Source organism: Archocentrus centrarchus, chromosome 3, assembly GCF_007364275.1.
Source record: "Archocentrus centrarchus isolate MPI-CPG fArcCen1 chromosome 3, fArcCen1, whole genome shotgun sequence".
Classification (NCBI taxonomy): domain Eukaryota; kingdom Metazoa; phylum Chordata; class Actinopteri; order Cichliformes; family Cichlidae; genus Archocentrus; species Archocentrus centrarchus.
Window position 1 is genome coordinate 35,880,544 of NC_044348.1, and position 23,331 is coordinate 35,903,874.

Here is a 23,331-nt window from a genome sequence, read left to right on the forward strand (position 1 = left end):
CCTTTCCTGCCCCTCCCCATCTCTCCTGCTTGCTGTAAGTGCTTCTCTCACACAAGATTAAGAAGCAGCATGGATCTGGCAAACTGGGCCCTCGACATCATTGATCATATTTTCTCCACTATGAGATCGGGGAAAGGGGAGCCTGCTTGTCCTAGTGAAACTGACCCGGTCGGATACGTCATTGACTCGCGGAGCACGTGGAGACCTGTGTGTCGCTCAGCCCTGTCGGCTGAGGACGTGGAAGACATATTCGGCTTTTTGGTAACGGGAACTCTTCTGTCTGGGCTTGGAGGATACCTGATGTAACGGGAAATTAAGAAAATCTGGGCAGCTGTTCGACATCTGCCGAGACTGCAGAACCAGATGGGTGGGCTATGCAGAACCGTTCAGACTCAGACTCAGAGCCTGTTGGACCTGAGCCGCAAGCTGGATGCGTAGTCCAGCTGAGAATGTGCTCGTAGGCAAAAGGGATTGGATCTGGAGATAATGTACAAATCTGCACAGTGAGGACGGTAACCAAGCAATTTGGATTACTGGCTTTACTGAGTGGGTCCCCCAGTAAACTGAAGGGTATTGAGAAAAAATAACAAGCAGCCTGTTCCAAAACAACATCTGCATTATCAGGAATTTGGCTCCCTAGCCGGCCTTGAGGCTGGTGATCATATCTTTCTGGGACAATGTGTCACAGATGCTCTTCCCCCGAGCCCTCTCTGTGATTTGTGTGAGCTGGATCTGGCGTACCACGGCCGCTGACGTACGTCCATCACTATCACAGAACTGTTTTAGCTGGGAGCTGGGATCTGGCTCCATAATGCCCTGACCCTCTCGAGATTAATTTTTTGAACCTAATTTGTTCTCTTTTCTTCCTGGGATTGATTGAGCTGGTGGTGCCCTTAGTGGCAGTGGCTGCAGACACCCGTCTCCCCTATGTTAGTCTTGTCTGTCCTCTTGGATGGCTGTTCTGAACTGAATTTCGTTCTATGTATAATGATTAATTTCATTGTACATATAATGACAATAAAGTTCTCCTGTATCTTGTATGTCTGTATCTAACAGACTGAAGGTGGAGCTCCAGTTTGCTGAGTGAGATTCTGGGATTTTGATTGGATGTCACTGATTAGCAGGTATCTGTCTGCATCACGGAAGTATCTGCTGTAAAGACCATTTAAAGAAGCTTCTGCTGGATCTGCATGATTCATGTTTCATTTTTGAATCGATCGAGACCGTCTGAGGTCCGTACTGCAAATGAGGATTTGGGATTAAGACCCTTCTACCCTACTTATTGTGCATCGCTCCCATTGGTAGTTGCTTCAATGGTTTTCAATAAATTTGAGAAAACTTTAACTCGTGGTTATTTTGGTCAGTCGATCTCTCGTTGCTCTGGATGCTTCAATACTTCTAGCTTCTTCTTGCACTCTTTAAGTATGATTTATTTCTGATTTTTTTACACTGTAATGAACAACAGAACAGACAGAAATTCCAGTAATGTCATGAAACTGTAATGAAAATAATAAACACAAACCAGGAAATGACACCCCCCCCCCCCAAAAAAAAAAAACCCCAAAAAGACAAATATTACCATACCAAAGTAGGTAGGTTAAAAAAAGAAAAAAAAAAAAAAAAAATTATATATATACACACATAAACAGAAAAAATTAAAAATTACATTAAAATTAAAATTTCAAAAATCATAAATAAATTAAAAAAGAAAAAAAAAGGGTGGGGGTACACAGAAAACAGATAAAAACGGGACAGCTAAAGGGCTTAATATATTCTGTGCTACTGTAACTAATGAGAGTTAGGTACAGGGTATGCACAGTTACAACTGGGATGAGTGGAGATAGCACCACTCATGGGGTCACATCCACTGTCAAAGACATAACATGATTCAAGAGCGGTGACCAGATTTTTGAGAATGTGGTTTCGGAGCCTTTGAGAGAATACCTATTTTTTTCTAGTTTCATAAAAGACAGGGCATCTTTTATCCAGTGAGAATGATACATCTAGCTAGCAGTGTGAGGAAGGCCACACAGTCAGCAAGATAGGATGACAGTAAATGATTTTTGGGGAGGACCCCGAATAAAGCAGTGATTGGAGAGGGCTGTACTATGGTTGAGGTGATTACAGAAAGTGAATTAAAAACAGATTCCCAAAATTGGGATAGAGAGGGACAGGTCCAAAACATATGAGCAAGAGTGGCTGGACCCAAACCACACTTCACACAGCTTGAATCCACGTCAGGAAAGATTCGAGCTAACTTACTTTTGGACCAGTGAACTCTGTGGACTACTTTATACTGTATAATTCTGTGTTGGGCACAAATTGATGAAGAATAAATGTGTTTTAGAACGGTTTGCCACATTTCATCATCAATCTCTGTGTTCAGATAGTCAGACAAGGTAGCGCGAAGATGGTTAAACCCAGGGGTCGAGTTGGAAATCAAAATATTGTATACTTTTGATATTCTATCTATCTAGCAGGATTTCTATTAATCCACAAACCATCAATAATCACTTTAGAGACTTCTATTCTGCTTTATACACATCAGAGTGTTCACTGGATGAGGCTCATTATGAAAGTTTTTTAAATAGTTTTACTATCCCTACGATTGACCTGAAAACGGCCTCTGACTTAGATAAACCCCTTACGCTCGCTGAGGTCATGAGTGCTATATTATCAATGCAAAGTGGAAAATGTCTTCCATCAGAATTCTATAAGGGTTTTTTTAGACAAGATATCTTCCCTTTTGCTTAACACATTTAAAGAAGCATATGAATTTGGTGTTCCCCCAACTCACAATGCAACAAACTACTATTTCTCTTCTTGGACTCTGATGCTGCAGACATGATGTGCTCTGGACCAGGTGATCTTCAAGATCAACAGGTACAAACCTACCACCAACTGACCAATCAGATCTCTGGAAAATAGCATCTGCATTCCTGTGAGATTCCTCAGATCTGGGTGTAGTTTGTGTGCTCAGTACCACAGAAGGCTTAGATTAACTTAGACCCATAACACAGAGCAACATCTGCTCATTATCTGTTTGAGCTCTTCATTCTAACATCACACATCTTCTGTGTTCCTTCTGCTAAATAACTTGTTTCTGATTAGTCAATGCTGGAAGCTCCGCCTCTTTCAGGTGACCATATTCATACCTAGATTGATAAAGCCTGGGTTCATGTGACCTCAAGCCTGACTGATGATATATGTGGAGCTTCCTTTGGGGCACAGGCCTCTGAGCATGAATATATAAGCCAGTTTCAGATAGGATAAATTTAGAAAAATAGATTTAAAGAACTCATTTAGTACTGATTTTAACTCAGCAATGGTACAGCTGTGTCACTGTATTTTTAATCATATTTGAGTTATTATTGAGATCAATCAATCAATCACTCAGCACCTTTTAGCAGGATATGAATTAAACAAGAAACAGGACATAAACATGAAACATTTCTCAGTCTGGTAACAGCGCCCCCCTGAGGCCTGTGAGCAGCACACCTGTCTGTTACCTGAGCTCTGGGGCTGTGAGATTGTTGGGTTCTGGTTCTGGGGTCGTGATAATCTGTGGGATGTTCAGACCTTTTCCTTCCCCCTCATCCACGGCCTCCACCTTCAGCTCCGGAGCTCCAGCCAGACCTTTACTGCAGCTCTCTGAGGACCAGAAGAACATAGTGTTGGACCTCAGGTGACGTCTACCTGTGGCTCAGACGCCTCCATTAAGTGAACCACGCTTCAGGTTGATGTTAATATGCTGTGATGTTACAGGGAAAATAAAACAAGAGTTTAGGGAAGTTTGGAAGAAACTTCCAAAACTCCAAAACCTTTGCTTTCATGAATGTTGCTCCTCCAGTGCGCTTCACAAACTCCAGACATCCAGAGGACATCCAGTCCCTGAATGGCTTGTAGGCCCCTCTCTGGACCCACAAGCTTCACAGCATGTTACTGTGTATGATTTTAACCTTTGACCGGGTCACCCATAAAACGAGGCGGACAGAGTCACAAAGTTCAGTTCACAGATTCTTGAATTTTCATTTTCAACCCTAAATGAGAATTTAGGTGCTATTCACAAAATTATTGCATAGTATAGTTGCCAGTTGCGGCCTCATAGTTCTTTAATGATGGTTGGTGTAAAACAGTCAGTAAACTATTTAAAATGCTCTAAATTTGTGGCTATAGCAAAGGGACAAACACACAGCAGAAAGGTGAAGCCTGGCAGCCCAAACATCCACCTCCTCCTGATTACCTGCAGCATGATTAGCTGGCAGCTGATGGTGAAGCACAGCAGAGCTGAAGAGCATGAGGGAAGCGAGGATGAGGAGGAAGTGGGACATTTGGAGGCAACAGGAGTGTTTGTTTTGTTTGGCACATCAAAGGTTTCAATCTAATTAGAAGTCTGTGAGGTGTCTCTAAGGGGCTGGAGGAGGAGGGTGGGGGTCAAGGCTGCTAAGGATTCTGGGATTTGGACTTAAGGCCTCTGAAGCGGCTGTAGATGTTCATGCAGTATTGTCGCGCCTGCTTGGTGAGCTGCGACAGCTCCTGGGTCAGCTGGGCGAGCTCCGGCGGCAGTGCCGGCACCGACAGCGTGGGAGGGGTGAGGTTATGGTCATGCATCAGCTTCCTGCAGCTCTCCAGACACTCGGCAGCGTGCGGGAATCGAAGCAGAAAGCTCTTTATTGGAGAGCAAATATCAGGAACTAGACAGAGAAACAGCAGTGAGACGATGAGAACTACAAAAACTGGAACATGCAAGGTAACGAGGGACAAAGAAACAAAGAAGAAACGTCAGCACTAAAGGATGGAAAAGACCGAACAGATAAATCTTTTTACAGATGTTTCAGGCTCACCTCCACCTTCTTCTTCTTCTGCTACTCCTGCTGCTGCTGCGCTGGTCTGACAAGAAGAAAAACACCATATTAATCACTATTGATGGAAATTAATGATTAGTGATTAATGATGTAAATGCAAGTCTGCCTGGCTGTCACAGGAACATGAACAGCTGAGCTTGCTTGTTCCTGTGATGAGGACCATGTGATGCAGCTGAAAGACGCTTCCAGGCTTCCCGCAACTGGTGTCTGTGTTTTAAGTGAGATAATCTAAAGAAATTAATCAGAGATGGACTCATGTAGAGTGCTGGTTTAGGAAATGAGACACAGAAGAACAAAAACATTAAGACCACATTAACATCTCTGGAGGTGTTGGTGGTATCTGGCACCAGGACAGCACATCTGTAGCCCCTTAACTGGCAAGGGCCCGGTGACGGGCCGTTTGTAGTCCCTTTTATATGGCAGGCTAGACCCTCCCATTTTTATTGACACGTTATTCGGCCAATCATGTAACTGGCTGCACCAAATCACCTGACAAAGCTACGTGACGCCCTCTGAGTATTATTGGCTCTGGGAAACCCATTTCTTAACATGATTGGCCGAATGAGGTGTCAGTCAAAATGGGCGGGTCTAGCCTGCCATATAAATGCACTTCATTCGGCCCGCGGACCAGACGCAGCCGGTTAATAGGCTATGAAATGGGTTGTTCAGAGCCAATAATAACCAGAGGGTTTATGTAGTTGTTTCAGGTGATTTTTTTTGCTGCCAGTTAAGGGGTTAAGGTCCAACGCCCTGCGTACAGTTCCTGAACCTCCCCCCTAATTGTCAGCATGTTCCTGTTGCTGCTCACAGGAAGGAACCCACAGGTTCAGAGATGCTTCATCTCCTGCACAGACTCCTTGTTCTTAGGTCTTGTTAACTACAGAAACCTTTTGTTTACCAACATATCTCTGACCCTTCATATTTTCAGCACAGGGTCAACCTTAGTCACTTATTCAGGTAGAGAATACTATCTTTGGTTCAGTTATTTTATACATCTTATATAATACCAGGCCATGCGAGCAGCAGTCTAAGGAGAGATGACCACACCTCCCTCTCCGCCCTTCCATCTCCTCTTCAGGGGGGACACCGAGGCATTCCCAAACCAACCAAGACAAGCTCTTCAGCATGTCTTGGGTCTACACCAGGGTCTCCTCCTCGTTTGACTTGCCCCAAACCACCTTAGCTAGGAGGCCTGCAGGAGACATCCGGTCAGATGATGAACCGCTTCAACTGGCTCCTTTTCAGCGTGGAGGAGTCATAGTTCTACTCTGAGCTCCTCCTGATTGACTCACCTCTCTAATGGAGAGCCCAGACATGTTGTTTCCTCGATCTCATTCTGGCAGTCACTAGCTCATGGCCATAGGTGAGGTTAAATCAATAGCTTCACCTTCAGACGCCACACCAATCCCTCTGTTACTCTCACTATTGAACAAGACCCTGAGGTACTCCTCAGTACATCAGAGGGAAACTACCATGTATTAAATCAGAGTACAGGAGACTATCACCTGATCTGTGGTAGTGGGTGGAGCTTGTGGAGGTAGTGGCTCAGGCTGTTGGGAGACTGGTTCTACATCTGTTGAAGAAGGAGTGGCTTCTTCGGGTGCTTCAGACTCAGTGGGTGGACTTGAGGGTTTAGGGGTTTCTTCAGGCTCCACCTTTTCCCCTTGAGTTGTAGCTTTGGTTTCATCTTGAGCTGGACAAACATCTACCAGGCATCTGTGAAGAACACCAGGTGTCATTAACACCAAAGAAGAAGAAGCCAGGCCTGCAGAAAAGCTGCAAAGCTGATCCTTCCACTGATATTATGTGTGCTGCCTTTAGTTTCATTAGTGTAGCAACGATTCACAGCAGCACTCATGCTGGATCACGTTACATCATAAAGTGACAGTTTCCTCTGAGCCACACATGGAGACAAAAACTTAATTGTTATTAGGGAGGAGCTTACAGGAAAATGCTGACGTTTTAAAACCTGGGTCCTGTTTTCTTTAAAAATGTTTGGAGCCAGTCCAACATTAGAAAGAAGGCTGTGCCATGAACCCACGAACAAATGTCTGAGTTAAGATGTGTGCTGGTTTATGTCACTGACTGGTTAACATTGTTATTATGAGTGAGTGTGTACTTGTCAGTAGGTACCCTCTGGTTACAAGCTTCCTGTTTGGCCCAGATGTGGCCAACATTTCCAGTTTTCTGTGGGTAGTTGTTACTGATTAACATGGGTCACATGTCAGGCCTGCTGTTGCCTTATGCATCCCAGATCAGTGTCTGTTGTTTGGGTAAAGCTGTGGCTCACTGAGCTACAGATGGAAACACTGTAGGTTGTTTCTTGCAGAGCTTTGTGACTGCAGTCACCAACTACTGCCTGTCTAACGGGAGAAGTAAAGATGTAAATAACATTTTCATGTAGGAAAATGTTGTTAGAGAAGCATAAACACCTGCTGTGGCCAGAGGGGAGCTAACGCTCTGAGATAAAGTTATTTTGATGACGTAGCAGCAGTACAGCTGCAGCATGGCAGGATAATGTCAGAAATTCTCACAGAAGGCCAGAATAAAAATATCTGAGCAGCAAAAAGAGTTTTATGTCAATAGTTGGGATTACACTTTAATTGCCAGTCATGGCATTCCTGCTTATTAGTGAACAGATACCAAACATTTTTGAAAAACAGGGCCCAGATTTGTGCACAGCATACTAGAATTTTATTTTAAGGTGCAGTTCAACCATTTTTCAATCCTTGGATTCTTTAGAAGCAGATGAAACACACCGGCTGGCTGCCAAAAACAGAAATGCAGAATTCTGTGTGGTTAAACACCTATAAAAAAGTCCAACCTACCTTTTGAGATCTGCCCTGATTCACAGAAGAAAAGTAGGCAAAAAGTAGCACAAAATAAAGATAAATGTAATCACTGCAATTACTGAAGTAAGCAGCAAAGCTCCTGCACAAGCAGCAGATGGTAAACTTCTGGGCATTAAAACTATTTGGGACCAAAGTCCTGCCCTAGTTTCTTGATAATGGTGAGCAATGAAAACCACTCAAAGATACTACAAAGGAAACAGTTAACAACAGTTAGTAGATGGGGCTGTTGTACTCTATTAGCTTTGAGTGTTGTTTGAGACCAAAGAGCTATACCAGAGAACTGCATGTGACCCCCACTATGCCAGTTTACTGAAGTCAGGCCTTTAGGTCTGAGGTTCATTGTTAACACCAGGAATCAGGTGATTCTTCTCAGGTTAAATCTGTGGCGTGAGGTCCATTACATTAGGTGAGGTCTGGCATGCTGGCCTTGTTGGGGCTGAGCCACTGTGACAGCTGGCTGCAGATCAGATTAGGTTTAACCCTTTATACATGGTTTTCAACTATGAGATGCTCAAATTAAAAAGCTTTTATCAGAAAAACTGTAGCACAAAACCGTATGTAAGAGGGTTGATTTAATAGATAACCTCTTCTAGGTTCTGAAGCTAACCCTAACCTTACTCCTAAGTGGTTCACCAAGAACCTTCATTGGTCATCTGTGACTTATCTGGGGTTTGGGCTGGGGTTTGTTTTAGCCACATGGCAAATATAAAATTAACTACAAGATGTTATCTTACAAATGAAGTCTCTATTATTTGGAATTACAGTTTAACAACATGATGACCATTTGAAGATTCAAAATGAGCATTCCTCATCAGGAGAGCATGTTAGTGGGAACCAGAAATGATGCAGTAGCTAATTCAATTCTGTTTGTGAAACAGTGGATCAACTCCTGCAAATACACTGGAGAGTTATGGAAATGTAAACCAAGTGTAAAGTGACCTGCGAATCAAGTTTCTTTACAATCTTTTAAGAAAGGAACTATGGGAGAACTGACTGCAGGGCCCTCTGGTTTTATCCATTGAGTTCTCCATATATCCCAATTCTCCCAGTGACCTCCTAATTTCAGATCCTAATGAAGGGATTCAAGTTCTAACAGGCACCCTCTGTTAAAAAGAAAGGGATACCAGCCAAGAATAGGGCAGGACTTCAGTTTGCTCTAAGAAGCCATAAAAAGTTTAAAGCTTCATAGATCTGATAATACCAAGGAACAGCCTCTTAGTGCAAGCTTATGTGCAGGAAATGTGTATAAAATATGTATATCTTTTAGTTTCTCACTCTACAAGAGGACCGAATAAAAGAAAATTCTATTAATGGCCAAACTTACTGATCAGATTTAGTTCCTTCCTCAACAATGGTCTTGTTTTTATTTTCTTCTGTCTCTTTATTTTCCTCAGGACTCTGATTCTCTGTGCTGTCCTCACTGTCCTCCTGCAGGTTTTGTAACCTGAACAGCGTGCAGCAAATGACAAATAAAATGGAGAGTCCCAATCAGACACCTCGGACAGCTGAGGTCATCGAGTCCTGTCAATCAGCAGCTAAAGGCAACAGTGTCAGAGTTCAGCAGAGAGCAGCAGAAATGGAGATGAAGCTTGCTGTTAAACTAAAGAAGGTACACAGCTTCATCTCTGACTTTAACAGCAGAAGCTGCAAAAACTGTACACTAAAATTGGTCAGCATGGATATGCATATAAGAAACTTTATGCATATCCAAACTTGCAAGATAAGGCCTTAAGGGTAAGGGAATGTATATTAGAGATGGTGTGACATAAAAACAGCTGTTATAAATGAAACTTGTGGTATTTAAACTGTGGTCAGTCTTCTGTAGCTATCAATCTGTAAGCTAACATCAGTCACCAAATGAACAGAGAATGTCCTGTACTGTTATTACTATAAATACTGTGTGGCTTGTACATTATACTGCCAAAAGCATTCATTCACCATCCAGATCATTGAATCCAGGTGTTCCAGTCACTTCCACAGGTGTATAAACCAAGCACCTAGGCAGGCAGACTGCTTCTACAAGCAGTGAAAGAATGGGTCACTCTCAGGAGCTCAGTGAACTCCAGTGTGGTACCGTGATAAGATGATACCTGCCCAACAAGTCCAGTCTTGAAATTTCCTCACGACTAAATATTCCACAGTCAGCTGTTAGTGGGATTATAACAAAGTGGAAGCGATTGGGAACGACAGCAACTCAGCCATGTAGTGGTAGGCCACGTAAACTCACAGAGTGGGGTCAGTGGATGCTGAGGGTCATAGCGCACAGAGGGCACCAACTTTCTGCAGTCAATCACTACAGACCTCCAACCTTCATGTGGCCTTCAGATCAGCTCAAGAACAGTGAGAGCTTCATGAATGGGTTTCCATGGCAGCTGCATCCAAGCCTTCCATCACCAAGCTCAGTGTAAAGTGTTGATGCAGTGGTGTAAAGTGTTGATGCAGTGGTGTAAAGCATGCCGCCACTGGACTCTAGAGCAGTGCAGACGTGTTCTCTGGAGGGATGAATCACACTTCTCCATCTGCCAATCTGAGGGAGGAGTCTGGGTTTGGTGGTTGCCAGGGGAACAGTACTTGTCTGACTGCATTGTGTAAAGTTTGGTGGAGGGGGGGTTATGGTGTGGGGGTGTTTTCAGGAGTTGGGCTCCGCCCCTTAGTTCCAGTGAAAGGAACTCTTAATGCTTCAGCATACCAAGACATTTGGGACAATTTGATGCTCCCAACTCTGTGGGAACAGTTTGGGGATGGCCCCTTCCTGTTCCAACATGACTGCACACCAGTGCACAAAGCAGCTCCATAAAGACATGGATGAACCAGTTTGGTGTGGAAGAACTTGACTGGCCTGCACAGAGTCCTGACCTCAGCCTGATAGAACACCTTTGGGATGGATTAGAGCGGAGACTGTGAGCCAGGCCTTCTCTCCAACATCAGTGTCTGACCTCACAGATGTGCTTCTGGAAGAATGGGCAGAAATGCCCATAAACACTCCTAAACCTGTGGAAAGACTTCCCAGAAGAGTTGAAGCTGTTATAGGTGCAAAGGGTGGGCCCACATCATATTAGACCCTCTGGATTAAGAATGGATGTTACTCAGGTTCATATGTGTGTGAAGGCAGACGAGTGAATACCTTTGTCAGTACAGTGTATTTTATACACTGACACTGATGCCAGTGTATATCCTAAATGATGACAACAAAGTTGACTTGGCTGTTACTGGAGTTATACACTTTTGTGCTGTTACATGACAGACTGTTTGCTAAAGTCAGTACTTTATGACATTATATCTAAGTATTAATCGGTGAAGTAATTTGGCAAACTAGCTAACGAGCATCTACACTTCAGCTAATTTTGCTAGAAATAACATGAGCAAGCTTCAGTTAGCCAGCTAGCTAATTTAGCTATCTTAGCTTAATTATATAAATATAGCAATAGTTTGCAATTAAGTACTTTGAACGTTATCAGCACATGCAGCCCTGGGAGTGAGGTACGTGAGGTAGCATGCAGTTTGTTCATGTTAACAAGTAAGCTAGTGTTTGTCCACATTAGCCAGAAGACTGACAGCACTGATTTTAGGGAACAAAACCAGCTCTAAGCTGCCATTCAAAGACCCCCATCAATCAAATGCTTTGCTGATGCTCACCCTCATTCCCCCAAATTTCTATCAGATAAAACTAGCTTTCTTCTGGTTAATGTTAGCTAATGTTATTGGGAGCAAGCATGAATGTCACATCCTTTGATTTTAATGAAAAATGTATTCAGAGTCCTTCCGTTAGAAACCAGCCTGTTGTTCAGGGCAGCAAAGCAAGTTGGGGAAGGTCTCTTCTTATTAAGTAAAGTAACACCATGTTCACACACTGGAAATATAACATGCTGCATGGATCATGTTTGAATTAGGGATGGCACGATACCACTTTTTTATGTCCGATAATGATACCGATATTTTACATTTGGATATCTGCCAATACCGATATAAATCTGATTTTTTAAAAATGTTTTTAAATGTCTGGATCAATTTTAAATAAGTCAGCAGTCTCTTACGCAACAAAATCAAAGTCTTTTAGTTGTTCCACATACAAGACTAAGAACCAGGGTGGACAGATCTTTTTAGGCAGTAGCGCCAAAGCTCTGGAACTCTTTACCACTCCAGCTCCGTTTAGCTGGCTCTGTGGCGTCTTTTAAAAAACAGTTGAAAACTATTCTGTTTAACCAGGCTTTCTGTTGACTTTATTTTTATTATTTTTCTTTTAATATGGTAATGTTAATATGTTTTTAACATGGTGTTTTCTGGGGAGGGGGGGGGGTGATATTGTGTTTTAATTATTGTACAGTGCCTTTCTGTCTGTGAAAAACACTATATAAATAAACTTTACTTACTTAAACAATAACTATCACCTGAATCCTGTTGCTCCTATGTGAGAAGGTGATGCATTGGCTAATGGCATGTTGCAGATCTCATTAGGGCTGCAACTATCGATTATTTTAGCAATTGAGTATTCTATTTATGTTGACTACCCAAGTAACTGGATAAGAAATACTTCTTTCGTATTAACAGTTCATCTGCATATTTTAACTTCCGTACTGCAGTTTTTCCCTGTGTGAAACAAACAGGGTGGATGGAGCAGCTACAAAGTTCTCTTTTCTTCACTTACTGATCAGGTGGTTGATGAAGGACCTCCAGCTGTTTCCCAGTAAATGTTTAATGGAGGTTACAGGGACAAAAAAGCTTCTTTTGGACACTAGAAAAACATTTCCTTCCACTCCATCTGAGCGCGCCGACTCTTTGCACTTGTGCAGACAGACTGCATGTAAAACAGCTGACTGCTGCTGTTTGGCTATCAGTGTTTATGTTGAAAAACTGGGGGCTGTGTGAGCGTAATCTTGTAATGCTTTATATTCACAAGCATTCTTCTACTGTTTCTACTGCAGGTCTACAAATGATCTTCTTAGAGCCTCTGACAGTGGACTCATCTCTGTTCTTGTCCTGTTGGACCTCAGTGCAGCTTTTGATACTGTTGACCATAACATTTTATTACAGAGATTAGAGCTTGCTATAGGTATTAAAGGTACTGCACTGCAGTGGTTTGAATCATATTTATCTCATAGACTCCAATTTGTTCATGTAAATGGGGAGTCTTCTTCAGACAGTAAGGTTAATTATGGAGTTCCACAGGGTTCTGTGCTAGGACCAATTTTATTTACATTATACATGCTTCCCTTAGGCAGTATTATTAGAAAGCACTGCATCAATTTTCATTGTTATGCAGATGATACTCAGCTTTACCTATCAATGAAGCCAGATGACACACATCAATTAGTTAAACTGCAGGAATGTCTTAAAGACATTAAGGCCTGGATGACCTCTAATTTCCTGCTTCTAAATTCAGATAAAACTGAAATTCTTGTTCTCGGCCCCACAAATCTTAGAAACATGGTGTCTAACCAGATACTTACTCTGGATGGCATTACTTTGGCCTCCAGTAACACTGTGAGAAATCTTGGAGTCATTTTTGACCAGGATATGTCCTTCAATGCACATATTAAACAAATATGTAGGACCGCTTTGTTGCATTTGCGCAATATTTCTAAAATTAGAAACATCCTTTCTCAGAGTGATGCTGAAAAGCTCATTCATGCATTTATTACTTCTAGGCTGGATTATTGTAATTCATTATTATCAGGCTGTCCTAAAAGCTCCCTGAAAAGCCTTCAGCTGATCCAAAATGCTGCAGCTAGAGTACTGACAGGGACTAGAAAGAGAGAGCAGATTTCTCCCATATTGGCTTCTCTTCATTGGCTCCCTGTTAAATCTAGAATAGAATTTAAAATTCTTCTCCTCACATACAAGGTCTTGAATAATCAGGCACCATCTTATCTCAAAGACCTCATAGTACCATATCACCCCAACAGAGCACTTCTCTCTCAGACTGCTGGCTTACTTGTGGTTCCTAGGATACTTAAGAGTAGAATGGGAGGCAGAGCCTTCAGCTTTCAGGCGCCTCTTCTGTGGAACCAGCTTCCAGCTTGGATTCGGGAGACAGACACCCTCTCTATTTTTAAGATTAGGCTTAAAACTTTCCTTTATGATAAAGCTTATAGTTAGGGCTGGATCAGGTGACCCTGAACCATCCCTTAGTTATGCTGCTATAGGCCTAGTCTGCTGGGGGGTTCACATAATGCACTGTTTCTCATTCACCTTATTTACTTTGTTTATACTCCACTCTGCATTTAATCATTAATTGATATTAATCTCTGGCTCTCTTCCACAGCATGTCTTTCTCTCCCCTCAGCCCAACCGGTCGCGGCAGATGACTGCCCCTCCCTGAGCCTGGTTCTGCTGGAGGTTTCTTCCTGTTAAAAGGGAGTTTTTCCTTTCAACTGTCGCCAAGTGCTTGCTCATAGGGGGTCGTTTTGACTGTTGGGTTTTCTCTGTATTATTGTAGGGTCTTTACCCACAATACAAAGCGCCTTGAGGCGACAGTTTGTTGTGATTTGGCGCTATATAAATAAAATTGAATTGAATTGAATATTTAGTCACAAATCAGGGATTAAAGTATACAAAATATTTTGATGGGGAAGGGGTCCTTCCGGTACCGGACGGTCACCAGTGCTAATAGCTGTGCTTGTTAGCAGTATGTCCGGGAGCTGAAGTAGAGAAAAAAATAACAGCTGAAATTTTCAGCACAGCGAGCACAACACACAAACACAGCAGAGAGCGGTGGAGGTGTGGAAAAACATGTCAGTGATCATCCAGTCAGGGAATCTGTCGCAGCGACGGAGAACTTTATAGAATCTGAGGGGTTGTTTTCTAACTCCTGATCCACTCCTTTCCAGTAGATGGTGGTAGTGCAGCTCTAAGCTGGTTTGGTCAACCACAAACCCACAAGAAGAAGACGACGACGGAGAACTGTAATGCAGCTAATGTGAGCAAAACGTTATTTAATATTGGATTGCATTTTTTAAATTTCTTTCCGATATCCGATCCAGTAATTTAGGCCAGTATCAGACTGATACGATACTGAATATCGGATCGGCGCATCCCTAGTTTGAATAGGTAAGAAAGTTGTTGTTTCACCACTAGCTTAACAGACCAGTGATGTTTCACACCTGTTCTTTCACTTTCAGGTCATAAAAAAGGGGCAGCAGCCTAAGCTAGGAGTGCAGCAGCAGCATTAAGACAGCAGCGTTGTTAGGTGGGCTTCGTGAAAATAGACTTACTCTGGATCATCCTCGTTTTCTTCTTCCAGGATGTTGGGAAGTCTGTTGAGATCAAACGGGAGCATCTCGAGGTCTCAGGTTCAGATTTCTGGACTGTTTACTGTACATTACTGCTCAGATGTTTGGAATATTTGAGATACTATGAATGTCTTTTCTTGATAAATTGTAAAAACCTCATAAGTTGGAGATGGAGGGTTTTGCCATGGCGCTACTTATAGGCAACATTTTGTGTTTATTTGACTTACTGTTCACTGGATTCTGGTAGTGTTTCTATGACAATCTTAGCTGAATGCTCCACCTCGAGCTGGCGGACTGCCTCTTCTGCTGCCTTCCTGGCCATCTCCTCGGCCACACGGGCTGCCTCCAGGCGCTCCTGCTGCAGCCTGTAACAAGGTCACTCAGTAGTCATAAACTGGACAAATTATGTGACACACGGAAGTAACAAATGCCTCTAGGCTGAAGTAAGTGTTGGACACCCCACAGACATCGTCATCCTTATTCCACATGTAAGACAAAAGAATGAGGCTAACCTTTCCTCCATGTGAGCTAGAACTGCCTCTCCAGCCTCCTTTTTGATGCTGTCCATCAGTGGAGTCAGCTCATCCATCTGTGTGTCTTTATCTTCAGTCTGCAACCAGCCATGATTTTATTTATATAGCATCAGTTCACAACAGCAGTCATCATCGGGGCACCTGACGACTCTGTACTCTGGTAGTACCGTGGTAACATTTGGACATATGTTACTACCACTTTATCCTTTGCCATGGGATTGGGGCACCTGATTCTGAAGTACAACAGTATTTACGCCTGTAGAACTAGTACTACAATGGTATTTACACTAGTACTACGATGGTACTGTATTCAAAGTGCTGTGGCAGCTTTTCTGGCACTACCATGATACCACTTGAAGTACCGCTGTGGTTACCCTGAAACTGCCTTAATAACCAACAGTACATGGTACCATTTGCCACAGGGTCTATAGCGGTATTACCATTTTACTGTTGCCATGGTACTGGAGTACTGGCATCTTGGTTCTGAAGGGCATACAATGGTACACCCAGTATTACAATGGCATTTGAAATGCGGCGTTGCCCATTGTGCTTACTCTGGAAATACCTTCCTCTGGTAGTACTATTTGGAAGGTTCCTTCCAAGATGGCGGCGCACAAAGACGCAGCGACTCACGGCTCTTCCTTTCGGTACTCTTTTTTGTACTTTTTGTATTTCTTATTTGTTACTTTTTGTGCATTTGTCTCCGCTAACAACTGCTACACACAACAGGATCTTGTGGACATTGGCTACCGGCACAAGATATCAGTATCGAGTGATTTTCATTACACTCATAACATCCCAGACGACATAGCGAGACTGCCGGGTGCTCTGTGGATTGTGATCGGGTCTGGAGGGCACTGCCGACGGTGGAGGGAGAGGAAGCAGAAGCGGGGCTGCAGATCTGGCCTTATGCTGAAGCTAAAACGCCAACCACACAGGCCTCCTCTGCCCAGCCTGTATCTCTCCAACACCAGATCCATGGTAAATAAAAGGGACAACCTAGAGTTACAGCTGGTTGGAAATGGCTATGTTCGTGACTGTTGTGTAATGGTTATCACCGAGACCTGGCTTCATCTGCAGATCCCCGATGCTAGTGTGCAGCTACTCTGCTATGCGGGGATCGGACAAAAGACTCTGGTAAGAGCAGGGGAGGGGGTCTCTGTATTTACGTGCATGAGGGCAGGTGTAACAGTGGAACAATCATAGACAAACACTGTTCCCCAGACCTCGAGTACATGTCTGTAAGGTGTTGGCCTTTTGTTCTGCCTAGAGAGCTAACAATAGTGATCATCACAGCTGTGTATATAGCTCCCAATGCTAATGTTAGCATGGTGCTCTCTCTCCTGCTGAACACCATTAACAAACAGCAGCAGCCAGTGGCGGTCCTAGCCTGTTTGGCGCCCTGGGCGAGCATCCCTGCCGGCGCCCTCCCACCCCCACCCCAACCCCCCATAGCAATCGCGCAGCAGCGCCTACCGCACTACTCCACTTGGGGGGAAATGAGCACCTGCTGTGTGGTGCATGTAGCTTTCTGCCATGGTCTGACAGACAGCTTTTAACTGAAGGTCTCCCCACCATCACAGGCACACTCAGAATTTCTTTTAAATTTTATTTGAAAAAACATGGAAGAAACTGAAATATTACACAGCTTCTGCTTACCTTCATCTTTGCTTATTTCTCCTGTTGTTCTTTTCTCTTTTTCCTAAACTGCACACCTGATGGCTTTGACCTTTTCCTTTCCATCTGCCGTAATTTGCACTGAAGCTGAATAGGTTATAACCACCACCCATCCACAGGGTTGTTAGATCTGACTGACAGTTGCCAGCCCAACACAACAAAACCTCCATTGAAACTCATGTTAATAGCACCAGGTGTGATATATATTTAACTAGAAGCACTCAGAGAGCGCAAACCTCCGCCAAGGCCATAGGGTCACTGACGCTGTAATACGTGTATCTAAATACTTTGAAATAATCTTTCATCTTTCCCAGACAACAATAACCCCCTATCCCGCAATAGTGTGTTACCTCGACCAGATCGCGGCTCCTAACCGTAGTAGGGAGACCTCTGGTCTCTACTTCGCTTGGCTCGTGGCTGGTAACTAACTTGCTCATCCATGTGGGTCACCTTTAGCAAGGCGGAGAAATGCAGCAAGTCGAAGGATTTTAGCAACAGAACTTTTATTCCTTTTTCCACCGCCACCGAACACACTTTTTCCCTCGCGCTCATCTCCCACGCTAGCCCGCATACACACACACGAGGCAGAGAAAAGTGGGTGGTGTCTCTTAAAGGGGAAGGCTCTGCCTGTATCCCGCAATACTGAAGAATCCTTAAAAAATTCCTGGATCCAGATCGTGATTTGGATCGCCGCCAAAATTTAATCACTGCTTCCTCTTGTCATTTCCAACCGCTCCACAAAATTTCAGTGACATCCGTTCATAACTTTTGGAGTAATTCTGCTGACAAACAGACAGACAAACAGACAAACAAACAACGCAACCGAAAACATAACCTCCTTGGCGGAGGTAAATATACAGAGCTTTGGGTGAGTTGCCTTTATTTATAATTCAGCAGTTACTGTTGGCTGTAACCAGGCCAAAACTGTACAGGCATGAATGAATGAACCCGGCTGACTGTCTCACTCTCACGCCATCACTGCTTCACTTGACTCGCAGGAGAAGGGGACGGGGCAGCGCTGTGTGTGTGTGACGATCTAGTGAAGCAGTGACAGCGAGACAGAGAATCCCCGCCTGCCCCTTTCCTTCTGTTACAACCTGTCAGACCATTGCAGAAAGCTACATGCAATACACAGCAGGCAGAGGGCGCCTATTACCGCACAAGTGGAGTAGTGCGGTAGGCGCTGCTGCGGCGATCGCAATGCATTGGGGGAAGGGGGGCGGTCATGCCGCCCTAGATGAAATGCCGCCCTGGGCGGCTGCCCATGTCGCCCATATCAGAAACCGCCACTGGCAGCGGCCCACCCCGACGGTGTTCTTATTATCGCGGGAGACTTTAACAAGGCCAACTTAAAGACTGTACTCCCGAAATTCCACCAACATGTCAAATGTTCTACAAGAGGGGAGAACACTCTTGACCATGTTTACTCCAACATTAAGCACGCTTACAGAGCCAAACCCCTCCCCCACCTCAGCCAGTCCGACCATCTAACCCCAGCATACACCCCCCTCAGACGGAGAGCCAGGCCTACAACCTGGCCTGAAAACACACTCTCCGACCTACAGGACTGCTTTGCATACACAGACTGGGACTTATTCGGACACAAGGACCTGGAAACATTCACAGAGACAGTACTGGACTACATTAAGTTGTGTATCGGTAATGTGACTGTTAGCAAAAACATCCGTGTTTTCACTAACACAGCCTCTGGATGAATGCTGCCTTCAGGCGACAGAGCTCTGTACAGTGCTGCTTGAGCTGACCTGAAAAGAGGAATTAAAAAAGCCAAAACGGACTACAGGAGGAGAATAGAGTCCCATCTGTCCAGCAATAACACACGGGAGGTGTGGCAGGGCATCACAAACTTCAGAGGCTGTGATGTGACTGCAGGAGACCTGAGTGTGTCACTAGCAGAGGAACTTAACTGTTTCTTTGCTCGAGACACCTCAGGACCCCCCATCTGCTCCGGTCCTGTCCCCCCACCAGGCTCCACCCCACTCACTGTCCAGGAGCATGAGGTATGGCGCGTGCTGGACCAGACAGAGTACCTGGCAAGGTGATCAGAGTGTGTGCCCACCAGCTCACCCTGATTCTCACCAGGATTTTCAACTGCCCTGAGGCCCTTACACTGGTAATCATGAAGTGCTTTGAGAGGCTGGTTCTCCAGCACATCAAGGACCCCCCCCCCCCCCCCCCCACACACACACACACACACACTTTTGACACCCATCAGTTTGCATATCGTGCAAACAGATCCACAGAGGACGCCATTGCTGTAGCTCTCCACTCTGTGTTAAGCCACTTGGAGCAGCAGCAGAGCTACGCCCGCATGCTCTTTGTGGATTACAGCTCAGCGTTCAACACAATCATCCCGGACATTCTCACCACCAAACTGCACACCCTGGGCCTCCCCCCTCTCACATGTTCCTGGATCAAGGACTTCTTAACCAACCGACCCCAGACTGTGAGACTTGGCCCCCATCTCTCCTCCACCCGCACACTGAGCACTGGCTCCCCACAGGGCTGTGTGCTGAGCCCCCTCGTGTACTGCCTCTACACCCATGACTGCAGTCCGGCCCACAATAACAACCTCATCTTCAAATTTGCTGACGACACCACAGTGGTCGGACTCATCTCAAGGGGAAATGAGGCAGCCTACAGAGAGGAGGTCCTGAAGCTGACAGCCTGGTGTTCAGAGAACAACCAAAGAGATCATCATCGACTTCAGGAAGCACAGGACTGACCCAGCTCCCCTCTACATCAACGGCGAGCATGTGGAGAGGGTCCACACATTCAGGTTTCTTGGTGTCCTCATCTCTGCTGATCTCTCTTGGTCAGATAACATCACAGCTGTTATCAAGAAGGCTCAGCAGCGACTTCACTTCCTGAGGGTCCTCAGAAAGAACAACTTGGACCCAAACCTGCTGCTGACCTTCTACCGCTCATCCATTGAGAGCCTGCTGACGTACTGTATCACAGTATGGTACGGCAGCTGCACTGAGGCAGACAGGGTCAGGCTTCAGAGGGTAGTCAAGACAGCACAAAGAATCGTTGGCTGCCCTCTCCCCTCACTGATGGACATCTACACCTCCCGCTGCATCAGCAGAGCAGGAACATCATCAAGGACAGCTCACACCCTGGCTTTGACCTCTGACCTGCTGCCCTCTGGCAGGAGCTACAGGAGCATCAAAGCCAGAACAAACAGACTCAAGAACAGTTTCTTCACCAGAGCAATCACTACCCTGAACTCTCACACTGTAACTGTGCAACACCCACATCTCTGTGCAATATTATATTATTCATACTGAACAATATCTATCACTCCTATATTGTGTAATATCTAATATTCATTCACCAAGTGCAGTACTCACCATCTTTTATTATTATATGTATACACTTAGTTTATTACAATGTATATATTTTATACATTCTCTTATTTTCTATATTTTTAATACATTTTCTGTATATATTTTATACATTTTATTTTCTGTATATTTTATACATTGTGTTTTATTTTCTGTATATTTTTAGATTATATTAGATTATTTTATTTTTATTTTAGAGAGTTTCACTTTCTATTGCATGGCACTGAACAGGAGTGGCCCTCCAATCTCATTGTACATCCTGTATAATGACCATAAAGGCATTCTATACTATTCTATTCCCTTTTAAAGTTTTTATTCGAAAATGACCAGGGTACCATTCAGATGGCCACAGTGCCTACAGTGCAACATGTCCTCCAAACAAAACGTAAGCATCCGTCGTTTCTGCAGGGCCCCGAAATACGACCTATATTTACGTTTCCAAATGACCGCGCCTACCTCTGGCTTCACGTGTCGTATGGACATGTCCTTGGGTAATGTTGCCATGGCTCGGAGGATAGAATAGTAATTTATCAATCAGAAGGTTGATGGTTCGCTCCCAGTCTGTCATGTCAAACTATCCAATGGCAAAATAATGACTTCCGTACATGAATAACAAATGCGACGAAATCGATACCTACGTCTACTTTTGGGGTCTGCCGGACAAAACCGAACATTATTTAAACGCACTTTCGTGCAGAAACGACCAATACCTACGTTTTCACTCTGAGGCCAGGCTGCTACAGTGGTATTACCACTTTATCCTTCCAAATGGCACTGGGATTGTTGGATCCTTGTTGTGAAAGACAAAGTAAATACAACTTGGACAATCCTTCGAAGTGTTAATGGTTTTTATTCTAGTACTACCACGGTGGCACTGGGAGTGCCTTTATAATTTCTCTGGAACTTTCATAATGCCATAATTGGTTCCATTTAAACTTGACTTTCTGGTGTCCTGATACTGTTACCTGGCTTTTATTTGTGGTAGTACTACAGTTTGGTTTAAAAATACTTAGGTTGATATATTGGTACATCTACAGTGATGCAGCTGGTGTGGCTCAGAGCTACACGTTTTTGTGTTATAACCATGAGGTCAGGTCAGGCTCACCTCCTTTTTTGATAGCTTCAGATCCTCTTTGTTCTCCAGCTGTGGCTCTTCTTTCACTTCCTTCACCTCCAATTTCATCTCCTTGACTTCTTCCTGTTCAATGTCCTCCAGCACCAAGTCTGTCTTCTTCTGTATGATACTGACTGAATAGCACATGGCAGGAAGATGTGGGCTGAAAATTTTCTCTATAATTATGTGTTTGTATGTCTTCTATAGACAAATCCTGGTCGCAGTGGATTACTGTGGTGGAACCTTCCAGAGCACCAGCTCATTTATTGGCCATTTTATATAGACATATCCCAGAAGGTCCAGTAAAAGGTACAGTATTTGCAGTTTCATTTAAATAGGGGTTATAATGGGAAGAATCTATAAATCCTAACAGGCTGCTCTCTTTGGTCCATATCCTGAAGTCAAATACCTGATAATCAAATTTCATGGCTCAAATAAATGATTTTTACTGGAAAGCTTAGAAATAAATGCACTTGGACTCTTTAAGGTAACTAAACTAGAAACAATTTGATTGGTTGAACACTTAATTGTTTGCTTGACTGATTGATTGGTTGATTGATAGGTCTGTTTCCTTTTTTCAGGTTTACAACAATAACACAGCCGACACTCTTCTTCCACACAATGTCTTTATTGTAATAAATATTAAGCAAAAGGCTTCCTTGTAGTTGTCTGCACTGATTCAGCTGCTTTTAAGCAAAAACTTTTAAAGGGGACTGCTTGTGCTTTACCTCGTTTTCTGGCTGGTATCATTTTAAATGTTAGATTTTTATGTTTATTGGGGACAAAGTTTCAAATAATGTGTTTAAGCTGAAGTCATTTGCTACAGGAGCTTGTTTCAGACAAGAGCTCCATAAAGGGCTGGTATGAGACAAATAAGGATTATATTCATATTGTGAATCTTGCCATGTTACTCTGGTTAAGTTCCAAATTTTAGAGCTGGAAATAAGCACAACTGGTCGCCTTTACCAAAAGCAAGCAGCTGAAGTAGACTACTGGCAATCCAGAGCTTCCAGTATGAAGGAGCACCAATGGCTTGGACTTTAAACACAGCAGTGGGATATAGAGACTTCCTAATCATAATTGGCCATCATTAAAGAGGACATATTCTGCTTTTTGCTTATTTTCCTTCATATGTCTCCTGTTCTGATGGTGGAAGTTCATGTCGAACATGGGCAGAGTTACTAATAATGAGGTTAGTATATGTACAATAACCCCTGAGAACAAAAAGCTCAGTCTGCAGATTTCTCTAAACACTCAACTTCAAACGTTTTTTTTCTGCTCTTTGATCTATATGATGTCATAGAGTGAAGATAACCCTAATACAGTCATCTAAGACACAGATGCCCCACCCACCTTAGAAGAAGTAGCCAATCAAAGAAAGGTGTCTTAATGGGGGAGGAGCCAAAAGCGTGTTTGAGAATAACTGAGGGGATGTATGAAGGACTATTATGAACTGTGAATCATGCAAAGCTTCTCTAGCAGAGTCAGAGAATTAAAATGTGGAGTTGGGAATAAGCAGAATGAGTCCCCTTTAATAAAATCAGTCATACAATTATGACACTTGTCTAAATATGAGTTACGCTCAATGGCTGTGCAAAACCTGAAAGCGTAGCTGTGCACAAACAGCTCTGAGTGTCCATCAGTCAGTTAAAGTGTCTGTTGCTGTCAGTGTCAGTGTGAACGACTCTGTCCTGCT

The 23,331-nt window shown here is 43.7% G+C and overlaps 1 protein-coding gene across 11 annotated transcripts in view; it reads right to left on the reverse strand.

The window, feature by feature from the left end:
* The window catches only part of cngb1a (cyclic nucleotide gated channel subunit beta 1a), a 52,771-nt gene that overhangs the window by 13,088 nt on the left and 16,352 nt on the right, over positions 1–23,331 (reverse strand). For 6 of the 11 annotated variants that reach the window (XR_004019046.1, XM_030718995.1, XM_030719047.1 and 3 more), the window contains 9 exons: positions 21,627–21,769; positions 15,459–15,556; positions 15,174–15,311; positions 14,929–14,970; positions 9,042–9,161; positions 7,694–7,708; positions 6,371–6,581; positions 4,845–4,890; positions 3,510–3,651 (listed from right to left, as the gene is read on the reverse strand). Coding sequence is in view for 10 of the 11 variants with exons in the window: in XM_030718995.1 (XP_030574855.1) it covers positions 3,510–3,651; positions 4,845–4,890; positions 6,371–6,581; positions 7,694–7,708; positions 9,042–9,161; positions 14,929–14,970; positions 15,174–15,311; positions 15,459–15,556; positions 21,627–21,769 (955 nt within the window). In the remaining variant the exon portion in view is untranslated. The remainder of the gene's footprint in view (positions 1–3,509; positions 3,652–4,844; positions 4,891–6,370; positions 6,582–7,693; positions 7,709–9,041; positions 9,162–14,928; positions 14,971–15,173; positions 15,312–15,458; positions 15,557–21,626; positions 21,770–23,331) is intronic. The other 5 variants (XM_030719004.1, XM_030719056.1, XM_030719062.1 and 2 more) reach the window with 5 other exon arrangements.